Source organism: Balaenoptera borealis (assembly GCF_965194805.1).
Source record: "Balaenoptera borealis genome assembly, chromosome: 1".
Taxonomy (NCBI): domain Eukaryota; kingdom Metazoa; phylum Chordata; class Mammalia; order Artiodactyla; family Balaenopteridae; genus Balaenoptera; species Balaenoptera borealis.
The window spans coordinates 173,869,747-173,895,295 of NC_138860.1; the positions used below are offsets into that span (position 1 = coordinate 173,869,747).

At 56.0% G+C, this 25,549-nt stretch overlaps 2 protein-coding genes across 7 annotated transcripts; one reads left to right on the plus strand and one right to left on the minus strand.

Annotated features, from left to right (window-relative positions):
- On the plus strand, positions 1-16,648 carry SLC30A2 (solute carrier family 30 member 2). Of its 4 annotated transcripts, none has more exons than XR_014237442.1 (9): positions 1-1,678; positions 2,347-2,564; positions 3,289-3,435; positions 4,108-4,261; positions 5,009-5,183; positions 5,926-6,031; positions 8,066-8,200; positions 8,689-8,927; positions 16,482-16,648. XR_014237442.1 is itself a non-coding variant. In XM_082366902.1 (8 exons), exons 1-8 carry the CDS (start codon positions 1,629-1,631, stop codon positions 8,832-8,834), a joined length of 1,131 nt encoding a protein of 376 aa, XP_082223028.1. In that variant the 5' UTR covers positions 1-1,628; the 3' UTR covers positions 8,835-10,027. The 4 variants fall into 4 exon arrangements, 2 of the variants coding, with proteins under 2 accessions (XP_082223028.1, XP_082223029.1); XR_014237443.1 differs by having other exon boundaries at positions 16,562-16,614; XM_082366902.1 differs by lacking the exon at positions 16,482-16,648 and having other exon boundaries at positions 8,689-10,027.
- On the minus strand, positions 11,744-25,164 carry EXTL1 (exostosin like glycosyltransferase 1). 3 transcript variants are annotated; one of them, XM_082366668.1, is made up of 12 exons: positions 23,113-25,164; positions 18,126-18,216; positions 17,714-17,821; positions 16,761-16,880; positions 16,104-16,236; positions 15,798-15,904; positions 14,866-14,955; positions 14,059-14,145; positions 13,609-13,769; positions 12,719-12,893; positions 12,413-12,563; positions 11,744-12,090 (listed from the first exon to the last, which is right to left on the minus strand). In XM_082366668.1, exons 1-12 carry the CDS (start codon positions 23,883-23,885, stop codon positions 12,062-12,064), a joined length of 2,025 nt encoding a protein of 674 aa, XP_082222794.1. In that variant the 5' UTR covers positions 23,886-25,164; the 3' UTR covers positions 11,744-12,061. The 3 variants fall into 3 exon arrangements, with proteins under 3 accessions (XP_082222794.1, XP_082222793.1, XP_082222795.1); XM_082366667.1 differs by having other exon boundaries at positions 12,009-12,563; positions 23,113-25,162; XM_082366669.1 differs by lacking the exon at positions 14,059-14,145 and having other exon boundaries at positions 12,009-12,563; positions 23,113-25,162.
- Between the last annotated feature and the right edge of the window lie 385 nt (positions 25,165-25,549).

The window sequence follows — 25,549 nt, forward strand, 5'->3', positions numbered from 1 at the left end:
AGATGATAAAAGCTTATGTAGAGGTCCTCAGACTTTACTGTGCAGAAAATCCCCTGAGAATTTGTAAATATGCTGATTCCTAGGGTCCACATCCAGAGATTCTGATTCAGTTGGTCTGATGCAGGGACCTGGAACCTGCATTCTAACACCTTCTCCAGGTAATGCTGAGCTTGCTGGTTCTAAGAGTATACAGGAAAGCCAGGAAACCTGCGGTAAAAGTTGTCCACACTCAGAGTCCAGAGAAGGTGGAAAGGCACTCAGTGGGGACCCAATCTAGGCAGGCATGCCGCTGCCATCCTTGCTCCTTGCACTTAGTTTCCTAACAAGATGACTCCTGTCGGGGAGACACTGAAGGAGCCCCTCCTTGTCCCCAGTGGTGTGGGATAGAGGCTCACACCCTTGTCTCTTGTCTCTGTGAAGGGCCATAGCCAAGCCAAGGTCCCCAGGGCCCTTGATGATGGGGTGACTGGCCAGGGAGGTCCCCGGCCCAAAGTTCTTTTTATGTAGAGGGCCTATCAGAGGCCAGTGTCGGGGCCATAGGCCCCTGCCCCTCCTCCCACCCAACCGCCGGGGGAGGGCGAAGCTTCAACTGGGTGGGGCACCAAGCCGGCAGGAAGGGCCGGCGGGCTTCTCCCGGAGGAACACCACGCATGGCACCTTCCTGGGGCTCCTGGGAACTGCTGCGGGGCAGTGGAGAAAGGATGGTGTGGTGGTAGTGGTGTCAGCTCTGTCTAGATGGCGACTGCTGCTGAAGCGCGACCCTGCTCCGTGTAGCGGTGGAGATAAAGCCGGCCACCCCAGATCTAATCCGAGCGCGCAAAACGGGAGGAACCGGCGCTGCTTCAGTGGCGCGGATGGATTACTCAGTTCCAACCAGTCCTAAAGAGGGCTACTGCCCCAGCCTGAGGGCAGGCATACCCCGCCCGCAGGAGCCCCCTGGCCTGAGCGGAAGAACATGGGGGGCTCTGGCGTCTGCAGCCTGAGAGTGGAAACCGATCAGTGGTCTCCTGAGGGGAAGACACAACCCCAGCCTCAGGAGCCCTTATTCTGAGTTTAGGAGCCACATTCCTGCTCTCAGGGGACCCAAAGCGGATTTCTACAAGCCGGGGCCCGAGAACTTCTCGGTGGGACACAGCCGGCCCCGAGCGGGGGAAGGCGGGCGCAGACTAGTCCCAACTCGGAAACACCAAGCAGCAGAGCGGGGCGGGAGCGGTTAGGCTTTCTGTCGCAGGCCAGGTGGGCTCCTTGGGCCCCGGGGGCGCAGGGGACGGGGTGCTAGGGGTCAATGCCGGGGCCCTTTGCCGCCAGCTGCCCCCTCCCCCTTCCCTGCGGGCTTTTGCACACGACGCGCCGCTTCACACGGGGTAGCGGGGACCGGATAAAGCCGGCGGGAGCGGGGCGCCACGGCTGGCGTGGTGGGGGCAGCAGCGGTAGCGACAGCGGGACGACCCCTCAGCGGCCTCGGCACGGCCAGGCGGGAGCGAACTCGCGGCAGAGCGGGCGGGCGAGGGGCGCACGCGCCGGGGCGGCGGGAAAGGCGCGCAGGGCCCGCCCGGCAGGTGAGTGCGCGCCGCGGAGCGTCCCGCGCGCAACTTCCAGGGAGCACACGGCAGGGCGCGCGGGGCCGCATGGAGGCCACCGAGAGGAAGCATCTGTTGGACGCCAGGCTTGGAGCCGGGTAAGGCGAGAGCCTGGGGAGGGGCGGGAATTTGAGTGGCATCAGACCCACCTCCTCATTTGCTATCCTGCCAGTGGTTGGTTTTGACGGCGGCTTGAACTGGGACCACACAGGAGGGGTGGGGTGAGGTGAAGGAAGGAAAGGGGAAATGGAGCCTGGGCACGGGGATCATCCCTCCCCCCTTGTGGCTGAGCACAGATCCTGACCCCTGCGGGTTAGTGGGGAGTGCGTGCCTGGAGCCTTGCCCCGGGGCCAGCACTTTGCCCGGGGGCAGCCCCGCCCTGGGAGGCCCGGTGTCCCCAGACCGTGAGAGGGGGAGATCTGCTCTTCTCCCTGAGTGGAAGCTCTGCTCCTTCTCTGCGCTCGGCTGGACTGGCCCAGCCCCTTGGCCAGTTCCCAAGGTCTTTGCCTCCTCCAGGCCCTGGGAGGGATGGGGGAGGAGGGAACGCACGGAGCCAAGACTCCTGGACTGGTCGTTCCCCAGCACCCCCTGCAAAGAGGGGCTTCTGGTCACTCCTCAGAGTCTGTCGAGCTTGGAGTGTCCTTAAGCTCTTCTTCCAAATGGGCACATGGGAACAATCAGGCCCCGCAGAGAGGTAAGACTGGAGTCAGCCCTCTTTGCTCCCATCTCAGAGCTGAGTCTCCCCTCACCCTTCCTCCTTGGACAGGTCTTACAGATCTCTGTGGCAGGATGGGGCTGGCTGGATCCCTCTGTCTTCACCTGGCCTGGACTTGCAGCCCATTGAGCTGGCTACCAAGAGCAACCATTACTGTCACGCCCAGACGAGTCCTGGCAGTCACTGCGACCCCAAGAAGAAGAGGGCCTGGCGCCAGCTCTGTGTGGCCTGTGCCTTCTGCCTGTCGTTCATGATTGGGGAAGTCATTGGTAAGGACTTTTTTGCTAATTAAATGAAGTTGGCACATGGATAGTCTGGATGATCCAAAAGGCTTTTCTCCTGGATGTTCCTGTAGTATTAATACTAATAGCTCCATATTTTATATGCACACTATCTCATGTAATCCTCACAACAACCTTGCACTGTCATATGGGTGCTGTTAGTCTCCTTATTTTACAGATGATGAAACGGAGGCACCATAAGGTTTAGTAACTTGCCCAAGATCACACACAACTAGTAGGTCAGGGAAGACCTGAATGCCTAGAAGGAAGGAGCATTTACCGAGTGCCTGCTATGCTTTCCAGGCCCATTTTGGTTTTTTGGTTTTTGTGTTTGTTTTTGTTTTGGCCATGCCGTATGGCTTGTGGGATCTTAGTTCCCCGACCAGGGATGGAACCTGTGCCGAGGGCGCAGTGAAAGCGGGGAGTCCTAACCACTGCACCGCCAGGGAATTTCCCTACAGGCCCAATTTGACCTCAATTTTCACATTCACCCTCTAAGTAGATTTTGCTAATCCCATTTCACAGATGGTAGAAGTTGAGGCTCAGAGAAAGTAAGTCACTTGCCCATGGTGACACAGCTAATGGTGCAGAGGTCTGGAATACATTGTCTTTCTCCAGAGCTCATGGTTTTCCTGCTGCACACACACTCTGGGAAGTTGGCTCCTTGGGGAACTGATAAGGACCCTCCATCCTCTTGGCCCTGCCCCTGCAGGTGGGTACCTGGCACATAGTTTGGCGATCATGACAGACGCAGCCCACCTGCTCACTGACTTTGCCAGCATGCTCATCAGCCTCTTCTCCCTGTGGATGTCTTCCCGGCCAGCCACCAAGACCATGAACTTCGGCTGGCAGCGAGCTGGTAAGGGCCCTGGTTGGGATGGGGATGGAGTTGGGAGAGGGGGTAGGTCAAGATTAAGTTCTTAGGTGGGTGCACTGGGTCCCTGAGTAAGGCCAGGAGGGTGATTTGGGTGGGGGAAGAGGATGTCAACCTTGGCTTCTGTCCTTTGGGAGCTCCCAGTCTGATGGGGGAGCCCTGGTCCCCTGTTCCTCTGGGAATTCCCACCCTGTAGGGAAGGAGAGTCCACCTTCCTAAGAAATGAAGTGATCAGACTTCAAGAATAAATGACTGTGCATTAACTCTGCACATAACTCCATGGATAAGCTCTAGGGGGAGGGAACGTTCAACAAAGCCTTCTGAAGTTCATCTCTGGGCTGCATTGTCATTTTCCTCTTGGTGACAGATGGCCCAGCCTCTGTTCCTCGGAAGCCTTAGTTTGCCAGCCGAGCAATGGGTATATATTTTAATGAGTCAGCTTCAACAGAAAGGGTTTGACGCGGATGATTTCTTGAGTTTCTTCTAGCTCAGATGTTCCCAGATGTATGAATGGTGGGGTAAGGTGCAACCACACCAGCCATACCTCTGGCAGAGCCCAGTTGGATCCAGGCCCAGACTTTGTGGGGAGGAGGAGGGGGCTCCTTAGCCTTAGAGCCTCATGCTAAGATTGGTAGTGGGGGCCGGGTTCTTCCTCAGAGATCCTGGGCGCCCTACTTTCTGTGCTGTCCATCTGGGTCGTGACTGGGGTACTGGTGTACCTGGCGGTGGAACGGCTGATCTCTGGGGACTATGAGATCGAGGAGGGGACCATGCTGATCACGTCGGGCTGTGCTGTGGTCGTGAACGTCATGTGAGTGTGGCCTGGGTTCCCTGTGAGTCTTTCCCCCTCCCACTTCTCACACGCATACCTACATGCCTGCTCTCGTTAGAAGGAGGAGGTGCCGCACTCCAGGGTAGGTCGCAAGATCAGAATTTCCCTAGTGGTCTGAGCTCTGGCACCTGGAACACCTGGGTCCTGCCTGAGGCCTAGGGCAAGGCCATCGGGAGCTGTAAACCTGTGGCAGCATCAAGTTCCCACCCCATACATGTCAGTGAGTAACCAGAGAGGCTTCATACCTGTCATGGGGAGGGGTGAGTTTAGTTCTTGCAGGAGCAGGTGTCCCTAGGGGCAGAATCCAAGTCCTTTTTCAAGGTGATGTGCCTGAAATTGGTCTCAGTGAGAGGCAGGGTGTGTAGAGCACCAGAGTCTCTTTTGGGTTCTCTCACCTTTGCTCAGTGGCCTTGGGCAAGTGACTTCCTTCTCTGGGCCTCAGCTTCACCATCTGTGACATGGTGAAGGCCCCTCTGTGGGGCTTTCCTGCTCTGAGACTTGGCACTGGGGCATCTTTGTGCCCAGATTCAGCCTGACATTGGATGGAGCTGAGCCCCTTCTCCTGTTGGTACTCTGAACCAAGGCCACGTGGGTTGGGCTCCTCACGTGGCCAAAGGGATCATGCAGTCTGGGGAGGCCAGTCCTGATGGGGGCCTCTACCTGGCTGATTTGAAACCTCTATCTGCTACCTCAGTGAGCCCCTTGGCCTTGTCTCCACTTCTGTAGAATGGGGTTGATTCTTCACCAGTCTGGCCACGGACACAGCCATGGCCATGAGCACAGCCGCGACACCAGCCAGCAGCAGGAGAACCCCAGTGTCCGAGCTGCCTTTATCCATGTGGTTGGAGACTTTCTGCAGAGCTTGGGCGTTTTAGTGGCAGCCTTTATTTTATACTTCAAGGTTAGAGCTGGGGACACAGGGAAGTGGGCTGGGTGGGGAAGGGAGGGTAGATCATCTGGGGGCTTCTCTCTGCACAGGACCCTTTCCAGATTCTAGCTCCCTCCCAGCTCTGGGCAAAAGGGTAGGAGAGGGAAGGAACATTTATCCAACACCCATTAAGTGTTAGCACTTCTGATCTTGATAACAACCCTGAAGGGGAGGTGGTGGTGTTTTCTGCAGCTCAGAAAGGCTCAGTGACTTGCACAGCGTCACCCAGCTGGTAAGTTGTGAAGCCAGATTCAAACCCAGGACTGTATGCTGCCTGGGCATTGCCCATCATATAGAGGCAGTGTGGTGTAGTGGAAAGAGCCAAGTGTTGGGTTTGAAGCCTGGTCCACCCCTTGCCAGCCGCATGATGTGCAGTGAGTCCCTTGCTCTAATTGAGCCTCTGTTTCCCCATCTATAAAATGGGGATGTTGGACCAGATGGTGCCTAAGATTCCATTTAGCTCCGTCCATGTCTCAGCACCTTGGGCAAGGAGGGGTGGGAAGGTGCAGTGCCTTATCCTAAACTGTGGTCTGTCCTGCCTGTCCTTTTGGACACAGAATAAAAGGTAGAGAACTGGGAGGCAGGGTCAGGGTGAGGCTCATGCCCACCCTGCAGAGAGAGCCCCTCTCCCCGACTTAATGCTGGGTGGGAGCAGAGAAGGGAGGCTAAGGTGTTGGGTGGTGAGCCCCAGCTCTGCCTTGCCCTTTTCCTGTAGCCAGAGTACAAGTTTATAGACCCCATCTGCACCTTCCTCTTCTCCATCCTCGTCCTGGGGACAACCTTGACCATCCTGAGAGATGTGATCCTGGTGCTGATGGAAGGTAACCTGGGCTTGGGGCTCCCTTTTTGCTCTTGGCTCTCCAGCTCTAATATAAGTTCAGGTGTGTGTGTGTGTTGGGTGTAGGGTGCATCCCAGCACATTGGCGGGGGACCATGGTCTGGAGCCTGGCATAGGTTGGAGAACCTCCCTGGGCCCCAGGCTGATCTTGGCATTGAGCAGGGCCCTCAGGTGTGGTTGTTTCTGGAAATGTCCTCTGGATCGTCCTTTCCTTCCTCTTACCCCCAAGGGTGCCTCCTCCCTGCTGGGATATGTCCTCCCTGCCTAGTCAGGGGGCTTCCGGCCGGTGTCTGTAGCACCTGGCCCTCCAGACCTTCCTCATGTTTCCTGAGTCTCCACTCGCCTTCCCTTAGGGGGTGAGGTTTATGTTTCTCATTGCATAGTGGGGTCGGGGGGTGCAGACTGGGGATCAGAAAAAGACAGCTGGTGTTGGACAAGACTGCGGAATCCACTCCAGCTCAGGCCTTCCTTTCTGAGGACCCCACCTCCAGAGGACGTGGCAGGGCTTTGAGGGGTGCTCAGTGCTGGCAGATGGTCTGCCCTGAGTTACCACAGTTATTCACCCGGCTTGCTTGTGCTCAGGATCTTGGGTCATAGGTCTCTGCGTGGTCAGGGTTGGTCTAGATCCTGGTTTGGGGTCAACAGGAGTGCTTGGCTGCAGGTCAGAGTTTTTTCTCCAAGAATGTGACTGACCCAGATAAAAGTGATGATGAGGATTCCCCATGCGGGTGCAGGGATCCCCAGTTTCCCTTCTTTAAAAAAAATGTTTTTTTATTTGAAGTATAGTTGATTTACAATGTTGTGCCAGTCTCTGCTGTACAGCAAAGTGACTCAGTTATACACATGTATACATTCTTTTTTAATATTCTTTTCCATTATGGTTTATCCCAGGAGGTTAGATATAGTTCCCTGTGCTATACAGTAGGACCTTGTTTATCCATTCTACATGTGATAGTTTGCACCTACCAACCCCAAACTCCCAGTCCATCCCTCTCCCTCCCCGCCACCTTGGCAACCACAAGTCTGATCTATATGTCTATGAATCTTTCTGTTTTGTAGATAGGTTCATTTGTGCCATATTTTATTTTATTTATTTATTTTAAAGTCAGTTTTTTTTGTTTTGTTCTGTTTTTTAATTAATTTATTTTTTGGCTGTGTTGGGTCTTTGTTGCTGCACGCGGGCTTTCTCTAGTTGCAGCGAGCAGGGGCTACTCTTCCTTGCGGTGCGTGAGCTTCTCATTGCGGTGGCTTCTCTTGTTGTGGAGCACGGGCTCTAGGCGCACGGGCTTCAGTAGTTGTGGCACGTGGGCTCTAGAGCGCAGGCTCAGTAGTTGTGGCGCATGGGCTTAGTTGCTCTGCGGCATGTGGGATCTTCCCAGACCAGGGCTCGAACCTGTGCCCTCTGCATTGGCACGCGGATTCTCAATCACTGTGCCACCAGGGAAGCCCTCATTTGTTTATTTTTGTTTTTATTTCTGTTGCCTTGGGAGACTGACCTGAGAAAACATTGGTACGATTTATGTCAGAATATGTCTTGCCTATGCTGTCTTCTATTAGTTTTATGGTGTCAATGTCTTATGTTTAAGTCTTTAAGCCATTTTGAGTTTATTTTTGTGCATGGTGTAAGGGTGTGTTCTAACTTCATTGACTTACATGCAGCTGTCCAACTTTCCCAGCACCACTCGCTGAAGATAAAAACAAATTCTTTTAATAGAGCATATACTGTGGGACTAGGCACTGTTCTAGGCACTGAGGATAGGGTGGTAAACCAAACAATTGTCCTGCTCGCATAGTTTCCACTTCAGAGGGAGAGACAGCAAGAAACTAACAAATAAGATAATTTCTGATAGTGTTAAGTGTGAAGAGGAAAATACAACAGGGTGATATGATGGGGTCATTTGGGAGGTGGGGGCTACATCAGGCCAAGGAGGTCTGAGTGAGGAGACATTTGAGGAGCAGGAACAGGCGTGGGTGGGAGGGCGCCCTTTCCTTCAGCCCCTGTCCCTGCCATCCTCAGGGACCCCCAGGGGCATGGACTTCACGGCTGTGCGGGATCTGCTGCTGTCGGTGGAGGGGGTGGAAGCCCTGCACAGCCTGCATATCTGGGCACTGACTGTGGCCCAGCCTATCCTGTCTGTCCACGTCGCCATCGGTGAGTAGTGGGAACACTCGGGGTGGGTGAGAGAGAGGCAGCGGGAGGCCCGGGGCCATCCCTGATGGGTCCAGATGACCCCAGATGCTTGCAGTGCCCATGCATTGGACCTGACCCCATGCTGAGTACTTGACATACATTATTGCATTTGGTCATCACAGTCCCATTTATAGATGAAGAAACTGAGGTTGGGGGGTGTGGGGTGGTAAGGTCACTTGCCCAGGCTCTTACAGCTCATCAGCGGCAGAGGAAAGATTCCTAGCCTTCAAGCCAGTGCTTTTCCTGCTCTTTCAGGGTTGCGCCAGGTATGGGAACCAGAGGGTTGCCTGGTACAGGAGTGAGTCTGGGGGTTTCTTGATGTTCATCATCCCCTATCTTGTTCTGCTGGGGGTAGGATATAAGACTGGGGCTCCTAATCATTCCTAAGGGCCCAAGAGTGAGTAATCGGTTCTCTGGTGCCTGCCCTCGTGTGTCCTCTCTGCCCCCAGCTGGGAACGCAGATGCCCAGGCTGTGCTGAAGGCAGCCAGCGCCCGCCTGCAGGGGAAGTTCCACTTCCACACCATGACCATCCAGATAGAGGACTACTCTGAGGACATGAAGGACTGTCAGTCATGCCAGGGTCCCTCGGACTGATTGCCTGGCCAGGCGCCAACTGGGGCATGGACAGGCCTGCAGACGGCTGGGCTGAGTATCCCCCAGGCCCAGCCAGGACTCTGCCTACCCCAGGTGGGTTATAAACCAGGGCCCTCTCCTGACTCCATGTTCAGCGTGGAGGGGGCTCGTCCCACTCCAGGAACGGGCTCTTCCCCGTCTCCCCCATCTGACTACTGCCAGCCCCAGGATGGGAACTCGGCAGGTGTAAAGCTGGTGTGACCCCGCTCTTCCAGCTCCCGGTGGGCAGGGTTTGGGCCTCATCCTCAGCTAATGCCGCCCTACCACTAGCCTCTGGAAAGGCAGTGGGGCATAGTGAGGGGTGGTAGAGGGGAGACTCATTGTCCCCTCACCTACCTGCCTCATTTCCCATTTTCAGTCTGTCTGGCCTTTGCCTTATGAATCTGTAAAGAAGCCCTGGGACAGAGCCCCCTTCCTCTGCCTCTAACAATACGCTACAAGGAGGCCATGGGGGTTGGGGGGTGGTGAGGACCCTGCACACTCATACGGGTCCCCCCTGAGATGGGGAGCCAGGGGGCACCTGAGGCTGATCTGTGCCTGAGTCATTTCACTGAGAGCCAAATGTTTCCTTTTCCTGGAGGTAGGGGGCTTCTGACTAGGTAAGGACCCGCTGGTTTCCTCTTTCCTTATCCCCCCCACCCCCCCCCCCCGCCTCGCCAACGTCCAGGAAGCTGTGCCAACACAAAGGTGTCCTGGCGGGAGGGGTGGAGGTGGGCAGAGATTTCAGCTTGGGTCCCCCCCACCAAACAGCCCCACAGGCCCCGGGCCACTCCTCTTGCCCTGATTGTGTCCTGGGGTCGAGGAGCCTGACACTGGGTATGGTTGGGCCAGCTCTGTTGCCGGTATGGCCTGGCCTGCTCAAAACTTGGGGATGGAGGACAAAGAGGGTACAACCTGAACAGGAGCCCCTGGCTTCCTGAGGTGTGTGTGAAGATTCCTGAATTAGGAGGTGGCTTGTATTTCCAAGATGAAGCCAGGGGACCTGTCCCCAGTGTCACAGAGGAGGCAGTATGCCCAGTCATCAGGTGGCTCTGATCTAGTGGTCTGTCTCTGCCCTTAGGGAGGTCAGCGTCTCTCTCTCGTCTGCGGACTAAGAATGTTGACACCTACCTCACAGGGTTGTTGTGAGGACTGGGACCAAAGTCAGCTGAGCACATGGTGGCTGTGGAAGAGTGGGTACTTTTAGCATCATTCTGGAAGGATGGCCTGAGGGGCCAGGTGGGCTTCCCAGCCTCTGGGGGCAGCACTGGGTTTGTCTTGACTCTGTCCTGACCCACAGTGGGAGGAGGAGGGGTTGGTCACTCGCCTTCCCCTCTGAGCCTCTCTCTTCCCATCTGTGAAACGACCTGTTTGTGCCTTTCCAGCACTGTCATCCGGGGTTGGCTGTGATCTAGGTTTGAGGGTTCTTCGGCCCCTTCAAATCTGTGGGAAGTTGTGCTGGCTTGGAAGTGTGTGTGTGTGTGTGTGTGTGTGTGTGTGTGTGTGTGACCACTGGTGGAGCTCCACTCCACCCCAATCTTGTGAATCAAATTCCTCCCTCCCCCCAGCCATGGCAGGCTGCAGGAACCTGGATCCTGGGCTTTGCTATATTCCAAGTCCTTACACACCTCTCAAGAGACAGTCATTGCTGTCCTGCATTTTTACAGATGAGAAAACTGAGGCTCAGAGAGGTTGAGTCACTTGCCCAAAGTCACACAGCCCGACGCCTCCCCCTACAGCAGGGGCTGGGGACCTGCTCTGGGCTGCATATTGGTACAGTATGAGCCACTGGGCCTGGCAGCCCACAGGCAAGGCCATGCCAAGGTAGTTCAGTGTTCTGGGTGCTGCAACTGTGAGTGGGGAGGGAAAAGGTGTCTCTTTCCCCCAGCTGGGCCTGGCACTTGGAGTCCTCCCCACCCTGGGAAGGCTGCCTGGGTTGCAGCTGTGTGCTTCCTCAACAACTGTCCTTGACTCAGGGCCAGACTGTCTCCCCTCCCCTTAAAGTCCCAGTCCCCCCTCCATCTCAAGAATACAGTAGCCCCATGCCTCCCCAAAGAGAGCTTTCTCTGCATCCCACGCTGTGACTGGCTCTGGGGATGACCTGAGTCATCCAGGGGCCAGAGGTCAAACTGGAGGATGGACGTCGGAGGCCTTGGGGACACCATGTTCTGGCCAGCGAGCTAGTCACTAGTCACGGGAGTTTCCAAAGCTGCGAGGCCATCGAAGCAGAAAAACACCGGATACCCTGGACCTGGTTTGGACCCACCATCCCCATTCCTCTAGAGTGGCCCCAGCTCCCAGGCGAGACCTGAGTCCCCCTCCCCCCGCGCAGCTGCTGTAGAGGTATTTATAGCCTGAGCAAAGGGACAAAGACACGCGCTTTATTTCGGAAGTGATCATGCCAGTTCCAGGTGGGTGAACCTAGGAGAACCCAGCGTCCCCTCCCCCTCTCCACTCTCACCACCAGGGCGCTCGGGACCGCCCTTGCTCCCACACAGCCCACCTAGAAATGGCCCCTTCTTAGTCCTAAGTGTGTGGGCCACCCAGTTTTCCGACTTCAAGCTGCGCACCACCAATCTCGACGTCCCCGCCCCCCCTAATCCCACCCGATGGGCGTTTCGAACTTCCTTCCCTTTCCGCGGGGAGGGAGCGCGGCGCGGTGCTGACCACTAGTGGTCCAGGCTGGTAATGCAGGACGACGGCAGTGCCTGAGACGAGGGGCTCGGGCCCGGCAGGGCCACCGGCGTTCCCATACCACCCCCAACTGTGCTCCGCCGGGTCGGGAAGGGAGCCCCGAAACTGGCTCCCCGGGACTTCTCTGCTCTATTCTTGGGGCGCGAGGATTGCGCCCAGGATTCTGCGAGAAGAACCCAGGATTCTGCGAGAAGCTGCTTTCCGGCCGGACTAAAAACCCAGGGGTTGGGGTGGGAGGTGCAGTTTTGTGTCTCACTCCGCACACCCTGTCCACACCCCCGCCACTGTCGCCACAGAGCCAGGCATGTAGTTATGTCTCTTCCATCTATCTGTTCGTCAAATATTTGTGGCGTACCTGCCAGGCCAGAGAGACGAGGACACGGCCCTGCCCTCACGGGACTCCCGGGTCAGTCCTGGGGCCTGACGGTGTACCATGCGAGGCAGCATGAATAGCGTCGGGACTAAGGGACACACCCGGCTGTGAAAGCGCAGAGGATCCGGGGCGGGGGTGGGGGTCAGGCAGGTTCGTGGAGGAGGCGAGGATCTGAAAGAGAAGTAGATGTCAGCTCGGCAGAGAAGCCGAGAAAGGCATTCCAGGCAAGGGGTCTGCGAAGGCAGAGGAAGGGCCCCAGAGCCAGCGACGTGAACGTGGGAACTGCCACTAGCGGCTAGGCTGGGGGGTGGGGGGCGAGGCGGTGGTTGGCCAATCGGGTACTGCCGTGCTGGCTAAATGGCAGCCTTGATTGGGTCTCCAGATACCGCAAGGGAGGAGGCGGAGCCTCTCCCCTCCCCCGAGGCAGTTGCAGCGACCGCTGGGGTCTCAGCGAGTCCCTCCTAGGGCTTCTCCAGGCTGCGATATTTCTTACGCAGCACGGACACCGGGTCCTTGAAGAGCACTGGGTCCAGACGGAGGCGAGAAGATACCAGGGGCATGTGGCCGAACCCTGCCGCCATCTGGTTGATGCAGTTCTGGGCTGCGGGCTGCGGCTCCTGCCTGAGCCCCGGACCCCCAGGCTCCTAAGGGGGGCGGGGAGAAATGCGTTGGAGGGCTTCTCTGTCCTCGGAACCCCACCCTACCCCCGCCTCGTGCAGCAAAAAGGGTTAGAGTTAGAACGGGAATCCCTTCCCCAGCTGGGGCCCTCCCAGTGCCGACCACCCCCCTAGATCCTCACCAGTGGAGGAGGTCTGGCCTCCTGATGCCACATCCCATAGGGCACCTTGATAGGGGGCAACTTGGTGACGGATGCTACTAGGAAGTTCATCAGGACATCCACACAGGTGGGTGCCTCATCTGCCAGGGTCCTCAGAGCCTTGGGCAGGGAGTGGGTGAAGAGGGTGTGGTAATACCTGGGTAAGGAGGGAGGAGCGGGAGAGGCTGCAGCCGAATTCACCCACCCGCCAGGCCCCATTCTTTTCCCTCCTGACCTTACTCTCCCTTTGACCCCAATTCCTAAGCTTCTTGGGAAAGTCCTGCTCCCTTTTCTGCTGAGCCCTGGCTGCCTCAGAGAGCACCCACCCCAAGTATGCACCACTCTCCACTACTCTGTGCTCTGTGGCTTGTCTGCAGCCAACGGTGAACTCCCTGCCCCCTCCCTCACAGCTCCTTGGGGCCCCCTTCCCTGGGCTCTGAAGTCTGAACCCAGAGCCAGAATGAGGGGAGGATCAGCTAGTTCCAAGGCCATCAAACATGGCAGGCCAAAGACCAGCTTCAGGACGGCTGTGGATTCACCCACCCCGAAATCCAAACACTGTCCCTGTCCTCTGCATGGCTCTACTTAAAATACAACTAGCTGCCATCTGTTGACTGTGTGCCAAGGACTTCATGTATTTTTGTTATTTGATGATCACACCAGCCCTGTGGGGTGAATACACTTTACAGACAAGGAAACTGAACCTCAAGAGAGGTGAGGAGATTTGCCCATCACGGCACTGGGAAGTGGCCTTGAACCTGGATCTCTGAGCTCTCGGCTGACTGCTGTGTCCACTCCCACGCCACCCCGCTCCTGGTTCAAAGGAGGGTTCTCTGGCCCTCTGAGCCCTGCGCCGGGGCTGGCATCTGTACCTATGGTAGAAGGCAGCCGAGGTGAGAACCATGGAGAATTCGTTGGTCCTCTTGGCAGTGTAGCCCCAGCCACCCCGGGCTTCATCCCAGAAGTGGCTCCACGTCAGAAAGCCGACCATCCGCTCCGGGAAGCTCTGCCACACCACAAAAGCGAAGTCCACCTGGGGAGATGTTTAAGTAAGGTGTGAGGAAGGACTTCCTGCCCAGCCAGGAGCCTCCCGAGACATGGAGGTGAGGCCAGCCTGGCTGAGGGGACTCAGGGGAGAGGAGAAGGGAGCTAGAAAATTTTCAGGGGATGCTTAGGGGAACTTTCCCAACTGGGAGCTAGAAACAGTGCTTTTGCAGCTAGGAGCTGAAAACTCCTAAAGCAGGAGGCTGGACTTCTTGATCTCTGGTCATCCCAGCTCCCGGGATCTGAGGGCTGCCAGGGCTCCTCTTGGGAGTCCTCACCTCACTTGTGGAAAGACTGCTATGGGCATCCAGGCTGAGGATGGCATCGGTGCTGAGGGCACTGTACGGGAAGAAGCGGTCACTGACCTGCAGGGGGAGGGAGCGGAGGGCAACTCAGCCGTAGGACCCCTCCCCAGGCTCTCATGATGAGTATCTGAATATCTGCTAAGCAGGAGCCCCTGCAGACATGGTGTAGAAGGAATAGCAGTGAAAACAGCAAGTCTGCCTGGAACTCGGACCTGAGGACCTCATTTTCCCTCTCTGGACTTCAATTTGCCCTTTGGTAAAATGGGGCCATTGGTGTCTAGGGCCCTTCCAGTTTTGACATTCCAGGATTCCTCTATTGTCACATTAAATGTTCACCTCGACCCTGGAAGGGTTGTCAAACATCCTTCGTTTGAAAGAAACAGGTCCGGAGAGATGAAGGGACTTTCCCAGAACGGCACAGGCAAGCAGGTGTGTCACACCAACCCAGGTTCTTGGAAGCCACCCCTTCACCCCCGCCCAAAATGCTGCCACCTGCCCAGGTTTCCCCTCTATCCCTTACCCGAGACAGCGATGTACTCTCTCTGCCTTCCCTCATCACATAAAACCCCAGTTCTCTGGAAGCACGATTCACAAGGGCCAGGGATGGAAGAGAATCATTTCTATTAGGCCTGCAGCTGAAACCCATGGTCTAATTTCTCCAGGCCCAACTTGAAGTCCAGCTTTGGCTCAGGCCCAAGTAAATCACGCTGTGTATGTCCTCCCCAGATCTCAGGTTTCTGGGGGTGAGCCCACCCTTCAACATCCCTCCCCATCTCTCACCTTCCTGTGCCCATCAATGACTGTCAAAGGCACTGCTGTCTTGGGCCACCTGGTTGGGGATGGCTTCTCACTGCTCCAGAGAACCAAGATCTGGAAGGAAAGGGGGATGTTCCTGAAGTCTGGGTCAGAAGGCCAGGGTGTGTGGGGTGTCCCAGGAGTAATCTTTCTCAGGGTGGAAGAAGTTTGGTAGAGCAGCTGTATATGTGAGTTTGGGAGGAGTTTAGTTAGAGCCAAGGTCCTTTCATGACTGCTCTGTTTTTGCCTCTGATCTTCCGGAAGGCATGAATTCCAGTGGTACTCGAAGGTAGCTACCTGTAGCATTAGAACTCAAGCCGCACCTAGCCTGGGCCCTGAGCCCATGCCCCATCCCCATCTTCTCTCAAAGGTTTTCATTCTCTTCCTCCTGCTCCTTTATCATTCCCAGCCCAGTTCAAATGTCCCATCTTTGAAGCTGATCCGTCTGCACCCTGGCTGAGCTAACTGCTTGTCTCCTTTCCAGGTACTCTCAAGAGCCTATCTGGCTTCTCTGGAAGTGATATTTGACAGTCTGTGTGCTGGGAAATGCTAACTGAATATGAATCTGGGGCAGAATCCTTTCCTACTTTTTCTCTGCATCCTCAGCATCAAGCCCAGGGTGCTCAGAAAAGGCTGGATGAATAAACGAATGCATGTATGTTTACTTCAACCTCCACAAGAGGCACCTGTTTTTCAGGTGGCTTCATCAGTTTCCATGAGGGAAGCAGGGATGGAGGTGGGGGAAAGGAACTAGAAACTTGGGACTGAAAGAGGAAGGCAGCAATGGTACTTGAAAATCCTTCCCATGCCTCCCCCCAAAATGTGTGGTTGTCCTTGGCGTCCAGATGTCTTCAAGGGCTCTGCCCTGTTTTGCCCCCATCCTGGATCCCGGCACCCCAGCTGGCAAGGGGGCAGACCTGGGCACAGTGCTGGGAGCCTGCCACGGCCTGGATGAGCTTCAGGGGGGGCTGGCCTGGAGCCCCCACCCAAATCAGGGCGCTGAACCTGCCCAGAGGACGAGAGCCTGGAGGAATGAGACACAGGCTATTAGGGCGGGAGGGGACACAACCCCCCAAGAATGACCTGAGTTGGGGACTTGAGGAGCCAGAAAAGATGTGGGGAATTTGGGGAGGGGCTTGATGGGGCTCTATGGTTGAGGCTGGGGCAGAGACTTGGGGAGAGTTGATGAAGGGACTTCAAGTTGTCCCATCCCTAGGGCATACCCTGTTGTAGGTGGTAGAAGGGGAAGTCCGAGGGGCTTGGGGAGAAAGTGGGCAGGGCCAGGATTGCCCCTGGGGGGCTGTTCCACAGTAGCGAGGGGTGAGCAGAGGCGCCAAAGATCCGGTCCTGAATAATCTGTGAAATGAGAGAAGGCTGTGCAGAGGGAGCGGCCAGTGTGGCCATGGGCGGGGTCTGAGGAAGTGAGGACCCAGTGCAGCCCCACACCTCCCCCTTCAGGAATCTGGGGAGGGCAGCATATGCAACACCAGATCGCTGGGGACTGAAAGGTTCAGAAGTCCAGGGTAGGGGGTCACTCCGTGATGCTGTCTTCACTCATGGCAGATACCACTAACAGGTCATGACATTTTTTCCGGACCCAGAATCCCTCCCAACATATGCCCCAGGCAACCAATGCCCATCAGCTGGAGTTGGCACATGCTTTGAAGTCTGTCTGCTACAGATGGGGAAACTGAGGCCAAGACTGGAGAAGGAACTCATCCAAGAGCTCCGAGCCGAGTCTCTGATTCATCCCAGAAGCATCTTCAAGAGGCAAGCCCAAACACCAGGGCAGAGGAGGTGTCCGAAGAGAGGGGCATGGAGAGGGGCAGGGATGAGGCAGAGCCAAACACCAGAACCCCCATCAGGTGAATCCCCCTCACCTCCAGAGTGGTATGGATGACCTTCTCCACTGAGGAGAAGTAGGCATCCCATAGAAACTGGGTCTGCTGACGCAGGGCAAGGACCCGTGTGAGGGGCATCTCCTGGAGGGCAGTCAGGACCTGGGGTACAGAGGGAGCAAAGGAGAAGGCATGGGGCCCTGGCCGGCCCTGACTCACCCTGGGGTGGGGACAACCTAGGTTGGAGGTCTGGGAAGCAGAAGCCCGCTCCCCACATTTCTCCAGGTGGGTTGGCAGCTGCCAGCCTTGGCAAAATCCCAGGTAACTTAGCAATCAAGAGTTCAGGGGTCACACAGAGCTGAGTTTAAATGCCACTTAGTAACCGTGTGACTGTGGATGAGCTACTTAATCTGTCTGAGTCTGTTTCCTCATCTGTAAAGTGGGAACAATAATGGTACTTGCCTCTTAGGGTGGTTGTGAGGATTAAATTAGATGATACATATTAAGGGCTCAGCACATTGTAGAGGCTCAGTGAATGGAGGCTATTCCTGTTAACTTCTTACACCATCCTCACTTCTCAGGGGATTCAAGGCTCATGCATATGTTTTTCAGAGCTGGGCAAAATGAGTTTCATCAGATGGAAAAGTCACTCTACATTTTGCTTCCCCACCCCAAGCTCCATGTAGGCACTCAGATTTTGGATTTTTTATGGCTTTCCTTTAAACTAGGTATTTAATCAGTCATGGACCAGTGGGGTTGAGCCCATGGAGATCATCTGGTCTAACTTATCCCATTGTACAGATGGGGAAACTGAGGCTGAAAGAGGCTGAGTTCTTGCTCTCAGAACCCCGGAGGCTTGGGGCTGGGCGCAAAATCATCAATATACATAGATGGGGGATAAGAATGAGGAACGAGACCAGCCTGGGGGCCAGGATCCCGGGGTCCTCCCATGTCCCGGGTCTAGCCCCCACCCCATTGGTAGGGCCCTGAGCTACCTGAAGTGGGAGCCTCTCGTCAGCTACAATGGCCGCCTTGGTCCAATCGATGACCTCAGAGAAGGGCAGCTCCCAGCGAGGGCTGAGAAGCACAGGGATGCAGCCAGCCTGGGGGGTAGGGAGGTCACTGGGGAGCTCAGTCCCACCCTGCACACACTCACCCCTCCTCCCTTTTCCAAGTCAGCAACTGCTGCATTGGGGGCAAGGGGTAAAGAGGAGAGAAAAGTGGGGTTTTTTTGGCGGGGGGGTGTTCTGCAGAGGGTGCAATGAATATGGCTGTAGGCACATCTGAGTCCCAGAGTAAAGGAGTGGGCAGCTCACCGGCCCTTCCCATCGGCCTGGGCCCAGACTGCCCTTCCAGCTCAGGAGTGTAGGGGGACAGGGATGGGGGATGCCCAAGTCGGGGTTGTACCTGCAGGGCTTGAAGGAAGTGCAAGGCATCAGGACTGCGGCCAGGGATGAGGCAGAAGGTGGCATTGGGTAGCGTTGCCCCAGGGTGGGTCCTAAGGAGCACAGGAGGGGGCCCTGCACACAGGAGACCTGAGACAGCTGCCCCTCACCCCCCTGACTCCCCTGATGGCCCCCCAGCCCTCCACACTAACAATCCCAAATTCACAATGTACAAACCCACCACCATGTTCTCATTTGTTAACAGACACTCTTGCACACGCCCAGCCATACACTGCCCCTCGCCCACAGCTGGGGTAGCAGCTCTAGCTCTGCCGCTGCCCTTGGTGGTATTAGACACCTCCCTTCTCTTCTTAGGACCTTGGTTCCCTCGTTTGAAAAATGGGAGGTGGTGGGAGCTGACGTTTCCAAGGCTGGTCTGACTTGGGCAAGCACGCGTTTGCCCTCCCACCTCTTGGCCTCATGGAGACTTCTGGGCGGCCGTCACCTGAGTGGCCTCCGTGCCCTGCCCTCTCCCCATCCTCAGAGCCCAGGCCCGTGAAAGGCTCTTCTGTCAGGAGGTGGGCTGGGCCCGCAGCCTGGAACCACACAGGAAGCCGCTGCCCAGAGGCCCCCCGGCCCAGAGGCCCCCTTGCTCAGAGGACAGGCCTCCTCTGTTCCTCCCACCTCCCCCACCAGCCCCAGGGCCACACTCAGGCTGTGTGTGCCTGTTGGGGGGAGGGGGAGGAGTCGCAGCCTCCTCAGAGCCAGCACCCTGGAACTGCCCAGCCAGGGAAGGAGTGCCCATGCCCTGGCTACGGGGTGTGTGTGTGTGTGTGTGTTTGTGTGCGTGTGCAGGACTCCAGGGCTCACAGGCCTGCTCAGAGTGGGACTGTTGAATAGGGCCTAGAGGGTCCCAGGACCCTCCTCAGCTACAGCCTATCTGGTCCTGAGTCTGAACCTTCAAGAAGCAATCCTAGGAGTACTTAGCCTCTGGACCAACCCTCATTGAACAGATGGGGAGACTGAGTCTCAGAGAGACCCGAGGACTGGCTCAGGGTCTCAGAAAGGGCTGGGGCAGAGCTGGAACTAGAACCAGGGTGTGCTAACTCCTGGCCCCAGGTTATTTGAACCACCCCAGACCTGCGCCCAGGGGTCTCCCAGAGGACCCTGCCTTCTTTGCCCGATGCTCAGGTGCCCCGCCAGGCTTCTTCTGGAAGAAGCTACAAGTTAAAAACAGGACACCCTCTACCTCATTGAGAGCCACAGCACCAGCCAGCCACAGCCCTCTCCTCCTCCCCCAGTAAAGCCCTAAGGGACTGAAAACCCTTAAGTTTAAGGCTTCAGAGAACCCAGAGCCAGAGAGCCTGCTGAATAAACTGTATCGGTCAGTCCTCGTTAATGTCTACTGTTCCCTCTGTGTCTTTGTACCTCCTTCTCTCCCAGCCTGGAGCACCCCTCCCTGCCTTGCAGCCTGAAGAATTCCTCCTACTTGGTCTTAATGTATAAAGTTCAAATATCACCTCCTCTGGGAAGCTTTCCTTGGTCTCTCCAGAGATGGCTCCCTCCTCTCTGCTCCCACAGCCCTTATGTGCACTGCAGTAGTAACGAGCCAAGCTAACCTTTACTGAGCATGCCCTTTGTTCTCGGTGCTTTACTTGCATTGACTCACTTCATTCTCACAGCAACCCTATGAGATGGGAGGTATGTGCTGTTAATATCCCATTTTACAGATGAGGAAACTGAGGCCTAAAGAGGTCACACAGCTCTGAAGTAGAGGAGCCGGGCAGGCAGCTTGCCCGGCTTCTCTCTGCATAACAATGTGTGTCACACCAGTGACTTGTCTGTCTCTCTAATAAGACCAAGCTACTTGAGGGCTGGGGCTGTGCCTCCCTCATCCAGTATCCCCAGGGCCTAGCAGGGCACCTGGCAGAGTATGGGCACTCAGTGGGGGCTAAATGAATGAATGCTCAGTGTGCAACAGAGGAGAGACCCAGGACCAATGGACTAAATGTCTGAAAGGTCAGTTTCGGCACAAATTCTACTAATGGAGCTGGCTGAGAAAAGCCAGTGGGTGGCCTTGGGAGGTGCTGAATTCCCCATCAGAGGCTGGACGAGCACCTCCGTGTGTGTGTGTGTGTGTGTGTGTGTGTGTGTGTGTGTGTGTGTGTGTGTGTGTGTGTGTGTGTGTGTTGTAGAAGGGATGGATCTCGTCGTGATTGCTGATGATCTGTGACCCTGTAAAGTGCTTGGCATGGACTTGGGGCCTCAGTGTCCAAGGCTGCTGTCAAGGTGACTCCACCCATGGCCACAGGCAGGGCTGCATTGCGACTTCCAGTGCCCTGCGTACTTCGGCCTTTGCAGTCTCTCAGCCATAAAAATATTATAAAAATTATATTCGATAACTGTGTTGGTATAAAAACGAACATACTAATATTATATATGAAAGCATTTTCTTCTATTTAGAAGTTCACTTTTTTCTTCTGATTTTCCAAGAAATGAGAACATTTTCATGGGCCCCTAAAGTATCATGGGCCCTAGGCACTGCACCTCGTGCGCCCAGTGGCGACAGGCCAGGGGACCTTAAAACATGCATTAAATTTATGTAAAAAAACCCCAAAAGCAGGGGAGAGCATATACACATGTTTATATACATCCAGAGTACTTCAGAAAAGACACAAGAGAAACTAGAAAGGGTATTTGGCTCCAGGAGGGAAAACTGGGTGGCTGGAGACAGGGGTGGGAGGGAGTTTTTACTGTATACCCTTTTGTGCCTTTGGAATTTTGTACCATGTGAATGAATTCCCTATTCATAAAAATAAATAAATAACAATTTAAACGGGTGGAGGCTTATTCTAAAGCAATATGAGACTGTTCAGCGAAGGTGGAAAAATATGGGCTTTGGAGCCAGAAGCGTGGTTTAATCCCAGCTCTGCTGCTTCTGAGCGCCTGATCGGAGCAGTGAGGGAGGCTGTGGTGAACCACGGAGTTTGTCACCAAGGCCCTTGGCTGGCTGCCTCCATGTCTCTGAGCCTCAGTTTCCTGTTCCCTGAAATGGGGATCATAACACCTCCCTTGAAGGGTGCTCGAGAGGATTAGCCATGAATTATGTAAAGCGGCGGAGCAGGCTCTCCCCAGATGCCCACTTTCTCCCCTCCCCCCTTCCCCCAGCGGAGTGAATGTGGGACGGTGGCAGGGACCTGACTCGCCTCTTTCTCTGGCCAGCACTTGTTTATTCAGGCCACCGTCCGGGCACTGGCCTGTGGCTGTGGGCCTCCCTCTCTCTCTGTCCCTATACTTGACTGGCTGCTCAGGCAGCTGCCTGGCACTTCAGGGAAACTGAGGCTCCAGCTACTCCAGAGATTACAAGTCCTGTCGCCTGCAGGGGGGTTGAGGCCAAAGACAGAACTGCTTGAAATTCAGAGGACAGTTAGAGGCTTTCAGGCATCACACCTTGGAAATACACTTATCAAAAATGCTACTCAGAGGGTGGCCCACGCCTGTTAGAAAACCTTGGCCAGCTCTGGCCAATTTGGATTCAATCAGTAAACATTTAGTGAGCAACTACCTATTGTGTGCACTCCCCAAGTTTCAGTTTCTCAAAGAAGTTCAGGCTAAAATAACTTTCATATTCACCAGTAACTGACTGCATTTAGCCATAACTAAAGTCAGCTGAAAGAAGAACATCCTGTAACCAAGAATGGCTAAGTGCCTAATCAGAAGTAAGGCCAGGCGAGGTGAGCAGAGAACCTTGTCACCAAAGGTGAGCTCTGTCTGAGTTTGGAGCTTGAGGTACCTGGGGGGATCCTCAGCTTTTTGGGTGATTTGCCGAGGATGCCTGCTAGGGATGGGTCCTAGCAGAAGGGCCATGGGGACTGAGGGGCAGTTCTGCTCTTACCCCTGGCTGCGGGGCTCCCTGGAGGCCATGTGCCTTCAGGAGGTAGAGAGATTCCATTCCCACAAGAGCCCTGTGGCTGAGAAAAGCCCCAGAAGCCCCAAGCAGAGGCAAAAATGGAGCTTGGCCACGTGAAGAATTCCTGGGAGGGAAGTGGAGCTCAGAATAAGCCATGTTGTTCTAGCAAAGAATAGGGAGATACCTGAGACAGGGGACAAGGGAAGGATTCTAGAGTGACAGGTTCCACCTCCAGTCTGCCCAGCCAGCCTTTGGATACTGCTGGCCTCCTGGGGGTTGCAGAGGGGTTAGGGTGCTTAGGCGTTAACTGCTTTACCACCTGAGGTGTGTCACCACAACTATCCCAGGTAGAGAGAAGTTTCTAAGTGAGCTCTCCATGTCCCCATGGGTCTCCATGCCTCTTGTATATATTCAGGCACTCTCACTGGTAGGGATTCTTCTGTAGGTCTGACTTAATTCATATTTGCTATAACCAAAGTCTGTTACCTTGAGAGGTTAATCCCAGAAACTAGACATAGGAGCAGCTTCCATCTGTGACCATGGCTCTGAGGCATTTGACAGGATTGATCATAAACTCTTGCTTAAAACCCAGAATTCTAAGGCTGAAGGCTTTGGAGCCAGGCAATCCTGGATTAAAATACTGGCTGTGCTCTTTCTGGCTGGGTGGCCTCAGACAAGTTACTCAACCTCTCTGAGCTTTAGTGTCTGGTACACCAACACTTCAAAGATAAAGATTAGTATTATTTTATTATAATCATTTATAAAAAGTGCTTAGCACATAGTAAGCACTATAGAGTTGTATGTTAAATAAAACATTAGGGAAGGAAGGATTGGAATAAAAGAAGAAGAATAAGTAGGAGTGAGTCATGTTTTATGCTTTTAAAGATCCCCAAGGAAGAATTCCAAAACTTTCCTTGGACACCCCTTGCAGCAAATCACCATCTCGGTGGTAGTGTTCTCTGCTATCTAGCCTGATTCCCTCCTGCTGCAGCTGAGGCCTAAGTTTGCCCATCTCAATCCTGCCCTCTACCCTGGCCCCTGGGCTCGCTCCCATCACATACCCTTCCCATCCAGCCCCCAAGGGGAAAGTTCCACTTACTGCTTGGGTCCACGGTCCTGCTCACAGCGCCCATCCCAGGGGCAGGCAGAGAAGTCGGTGCCTGCCATGTGCCACCTGCCCCTGTCCTCTGCCAGGGCTAGCAGGGCCACCCCGGGGCGGGGACTGTGTTGCCGCAGCTGGCCCGGTGCCCCACCTCGCAACGGGTGGGCTTCAGGGAGAAGCGGGAGGGCCACGTCAAAGCCGGGCCGGAAGGTGTCCACTGTGGGACTGGCCTCGGCCACCATCGCCTGTCCCCGCTGGAAGGTCCGGGGGCAAGGGGCTGGGTGGAGACTGAGGACCAGATGGTTCCTGCCCCCATCCCACTGCGGGGGCACCGGGTCGCACTCTCCAGTGGGGGTGTCCGGGCTGAGGAGGAGGAGGAGGCAGGCCTCAGCAGCGCTGAGTGTGTGGTAGCGGGAGCCCTCGATGGAAGCCAGGATCCTGCGGTGAGTCTCAGAGACGGGTCCAGCCGCTGGGTACACGAATACCTTAAGGCCACCACCTCTGCACTTCGAGGTGTCAAAGCAAGCTCCCCAGTTGCAGCTGCCACCACGGAGGGCTTGAGGAGGTTGAGGGCCATCTTCCAGGAGCTCCCCAGGCCTGGCAAAACTCTGCAGGAGCTCTGCGTCCAGCCAGCGGGGCCAGCCTTGGGGGGCTCCTGCCCGGGGTCTGGTGGGCACTGCCAGGCGGAGAAGGGGGAAGACTTCCAGCAGGACGAGGAGCCAGGAGGCCAACAGTGCCAGCCAGAGGGACTTCCGTCTCCACGACTGCATGTGGCCACCCACAGCCAGGGCTGCAGGAAGCAGGAGGAGCAGGGGCCTGAGTGTAGGCCTCTGGGACTGGGATCAACCTTCTAGGTCAGCACCCTCATCATACAGATGGGAAGACTGAGGCCCATCGAGGGCAGGCTGCCTGTGTAAGATCAAACAGCAAGTCACAGGCCAGGCACCAGGAGGCCAGGTAGGACCCAGCTCTCTGGCCCTGCCTTCCTGCGGTCAGGACTCTGCTTCCTTGGCCTTTGGACAACCAAGCCAGCCTTTGCCCTCCCAGCAGGGCCCCCTTCCCCTGGCGCTGCTCAGGCTGATGCAACCCCTGTCCAGACTGCAAGGCAGTGTCCTTCTGCCCTCCTGGCTGCACCCCCTGACCTTGGCCTCAGCGGAGAGGAGGACCGTCTGCCAGGCCATGGGGGACCCATGAGGGTTCCCGCAGGAGGCGGCTTGGCCAGGGTGCAGGGCTGGGTGGAAGCAGGGCTGGTCTCCCCAATCCTCCCGCTGCCTGAGCAGCCCCTGAGCAGCCTGGCCACACCTGTGCCCACTGGCAGGCACTCCTGGGCTGTGGGCCCTGCAGCTGGTGCTTAAATTAGACCCTGCATCCCATGTGGGCTCTCAGAGTCAGCTGAGGTCAAGGCCTGAGTGCAGCCAGTGGCCCCTACCTGGGGGGCTGGGAGGGCTCTGGGTCCTGGTCCTCTCCCACCCTCCCACTGTCCTGGCTCAGGCGGCTCGGCCCCTCCTCCCTCCAACGCTAGTAGCTGGTCCTGCACCCTCTGGCTTGGAGCTATCAGGGTGCAGAGGCCAGGGACCCCGTGCCAAGCCCCTGCCCCATGGTCCCCAAGCCCCGCTGGTATCTTGCGCCCCTCTCAGGGCAGTATCTGGCCAATCTAGATCTCTTTCCTAGCGGCAGCCTAGCTCCTCCCCTGCCAGCCCTGATTCGCTCCTGGCTGGGAGGCAAGGTCTCCACTTAACCCCTTCCAAACCCGTTTTCTGGATTGCTATTAATAATAACCAGCAGGGCCCACACCTCACAGTTGGCCTTGAGCTCTCACAACCTCTGTCTCTGAATTCTCACATCAACCTTCCAAGGCCAAAGTTTATCACTGTTGTTTCCTATGGATGAGGAAAGTGAAGCTCAGAGAGGGGATGGTATCTTATACGGTGACCCAGCTAAGGAGCGGCAGGGTGGGGATTTGAACCCGGAGCTCCTGACCTGAGTCCTTAGAGCTTCCCGCTGGTCACCACAGATGGGGGATTTGCTCCTGGCTGGTAGGCAGGCTCTCCACTTAACCCCTTCCATCAACAGGTAAGTGAGGTGTCAAGGGGCTGGGGGGGGATGGTATTGGGCAAGGTGCTCCCAGCTATTTCCAGGATTGGTCCCTCTTCCTTCAGCCGCCCCACCCTCACCCTCCACCAGTCCTATCCAGCTCCAGCTCCAGCTCCAGCTTTTTCAGGCCCGTTCTCGGCACCTTACACTCAGGCGCACAGGTCAGCCCTTGCCTGGAGCTCTGTGGGAAGGGTGTGTAGGACCGGATCCTTACTCCAGTTCATAGGGGGAGTTCTTTCTGAGGGTGAACTGACTCTCCATTAGTCCACACCCCACCGAGGGTTTCCCCCCGCTCAGTTCTTGGGTCTGTGCTCTACGACGGAAGTCAGGAATGGGTGAT

Coding starts and splice junctions, on each gene's coding strand:
- SLC30A2 (XM_082366902.1), top strand. CDS start 1,629: ATGGAGGCCACCGAGAGGAAGCATCTGTTGGACGCCAGGCTTGGAGCC. Junction 5,184..5,925: donor CCTTTATTTTATACTTCAAG/GTTAGAGCTGGG, acceptor CTTTTCCTGTAG/CCAGAGTACAAGTTTATAGA. Junction 6,032..8,065: donor GATCCTGGTGCTGATGGAAG/GTAACCTGGGCT, acceptor TGCCATCCTCAG/GGACCCCCAGGGGCATGGAC.
- EXTL1 (XM_082366667.1), bottom strand. CDS start 23,885: ATGCAGTCGTGGAGACGGAAGTCCCTCTGGCTGGCACTGTTGGCCTCC. Junction 14,146..14,865: donor TCATTGATGGGCACAGGAAG/GTGAGAGATGGG, acceptor CTCCCCCTGCAG/GTCAGTGACCGCTTCTTCCC. Junction 12,564..12,718: donor AGGCCAGACCTCCTCCACTG/GTGAGGATCTAG, acceptor CGCCCCCCTTAG/GAGCCTGGGGGTCCGGGGCT.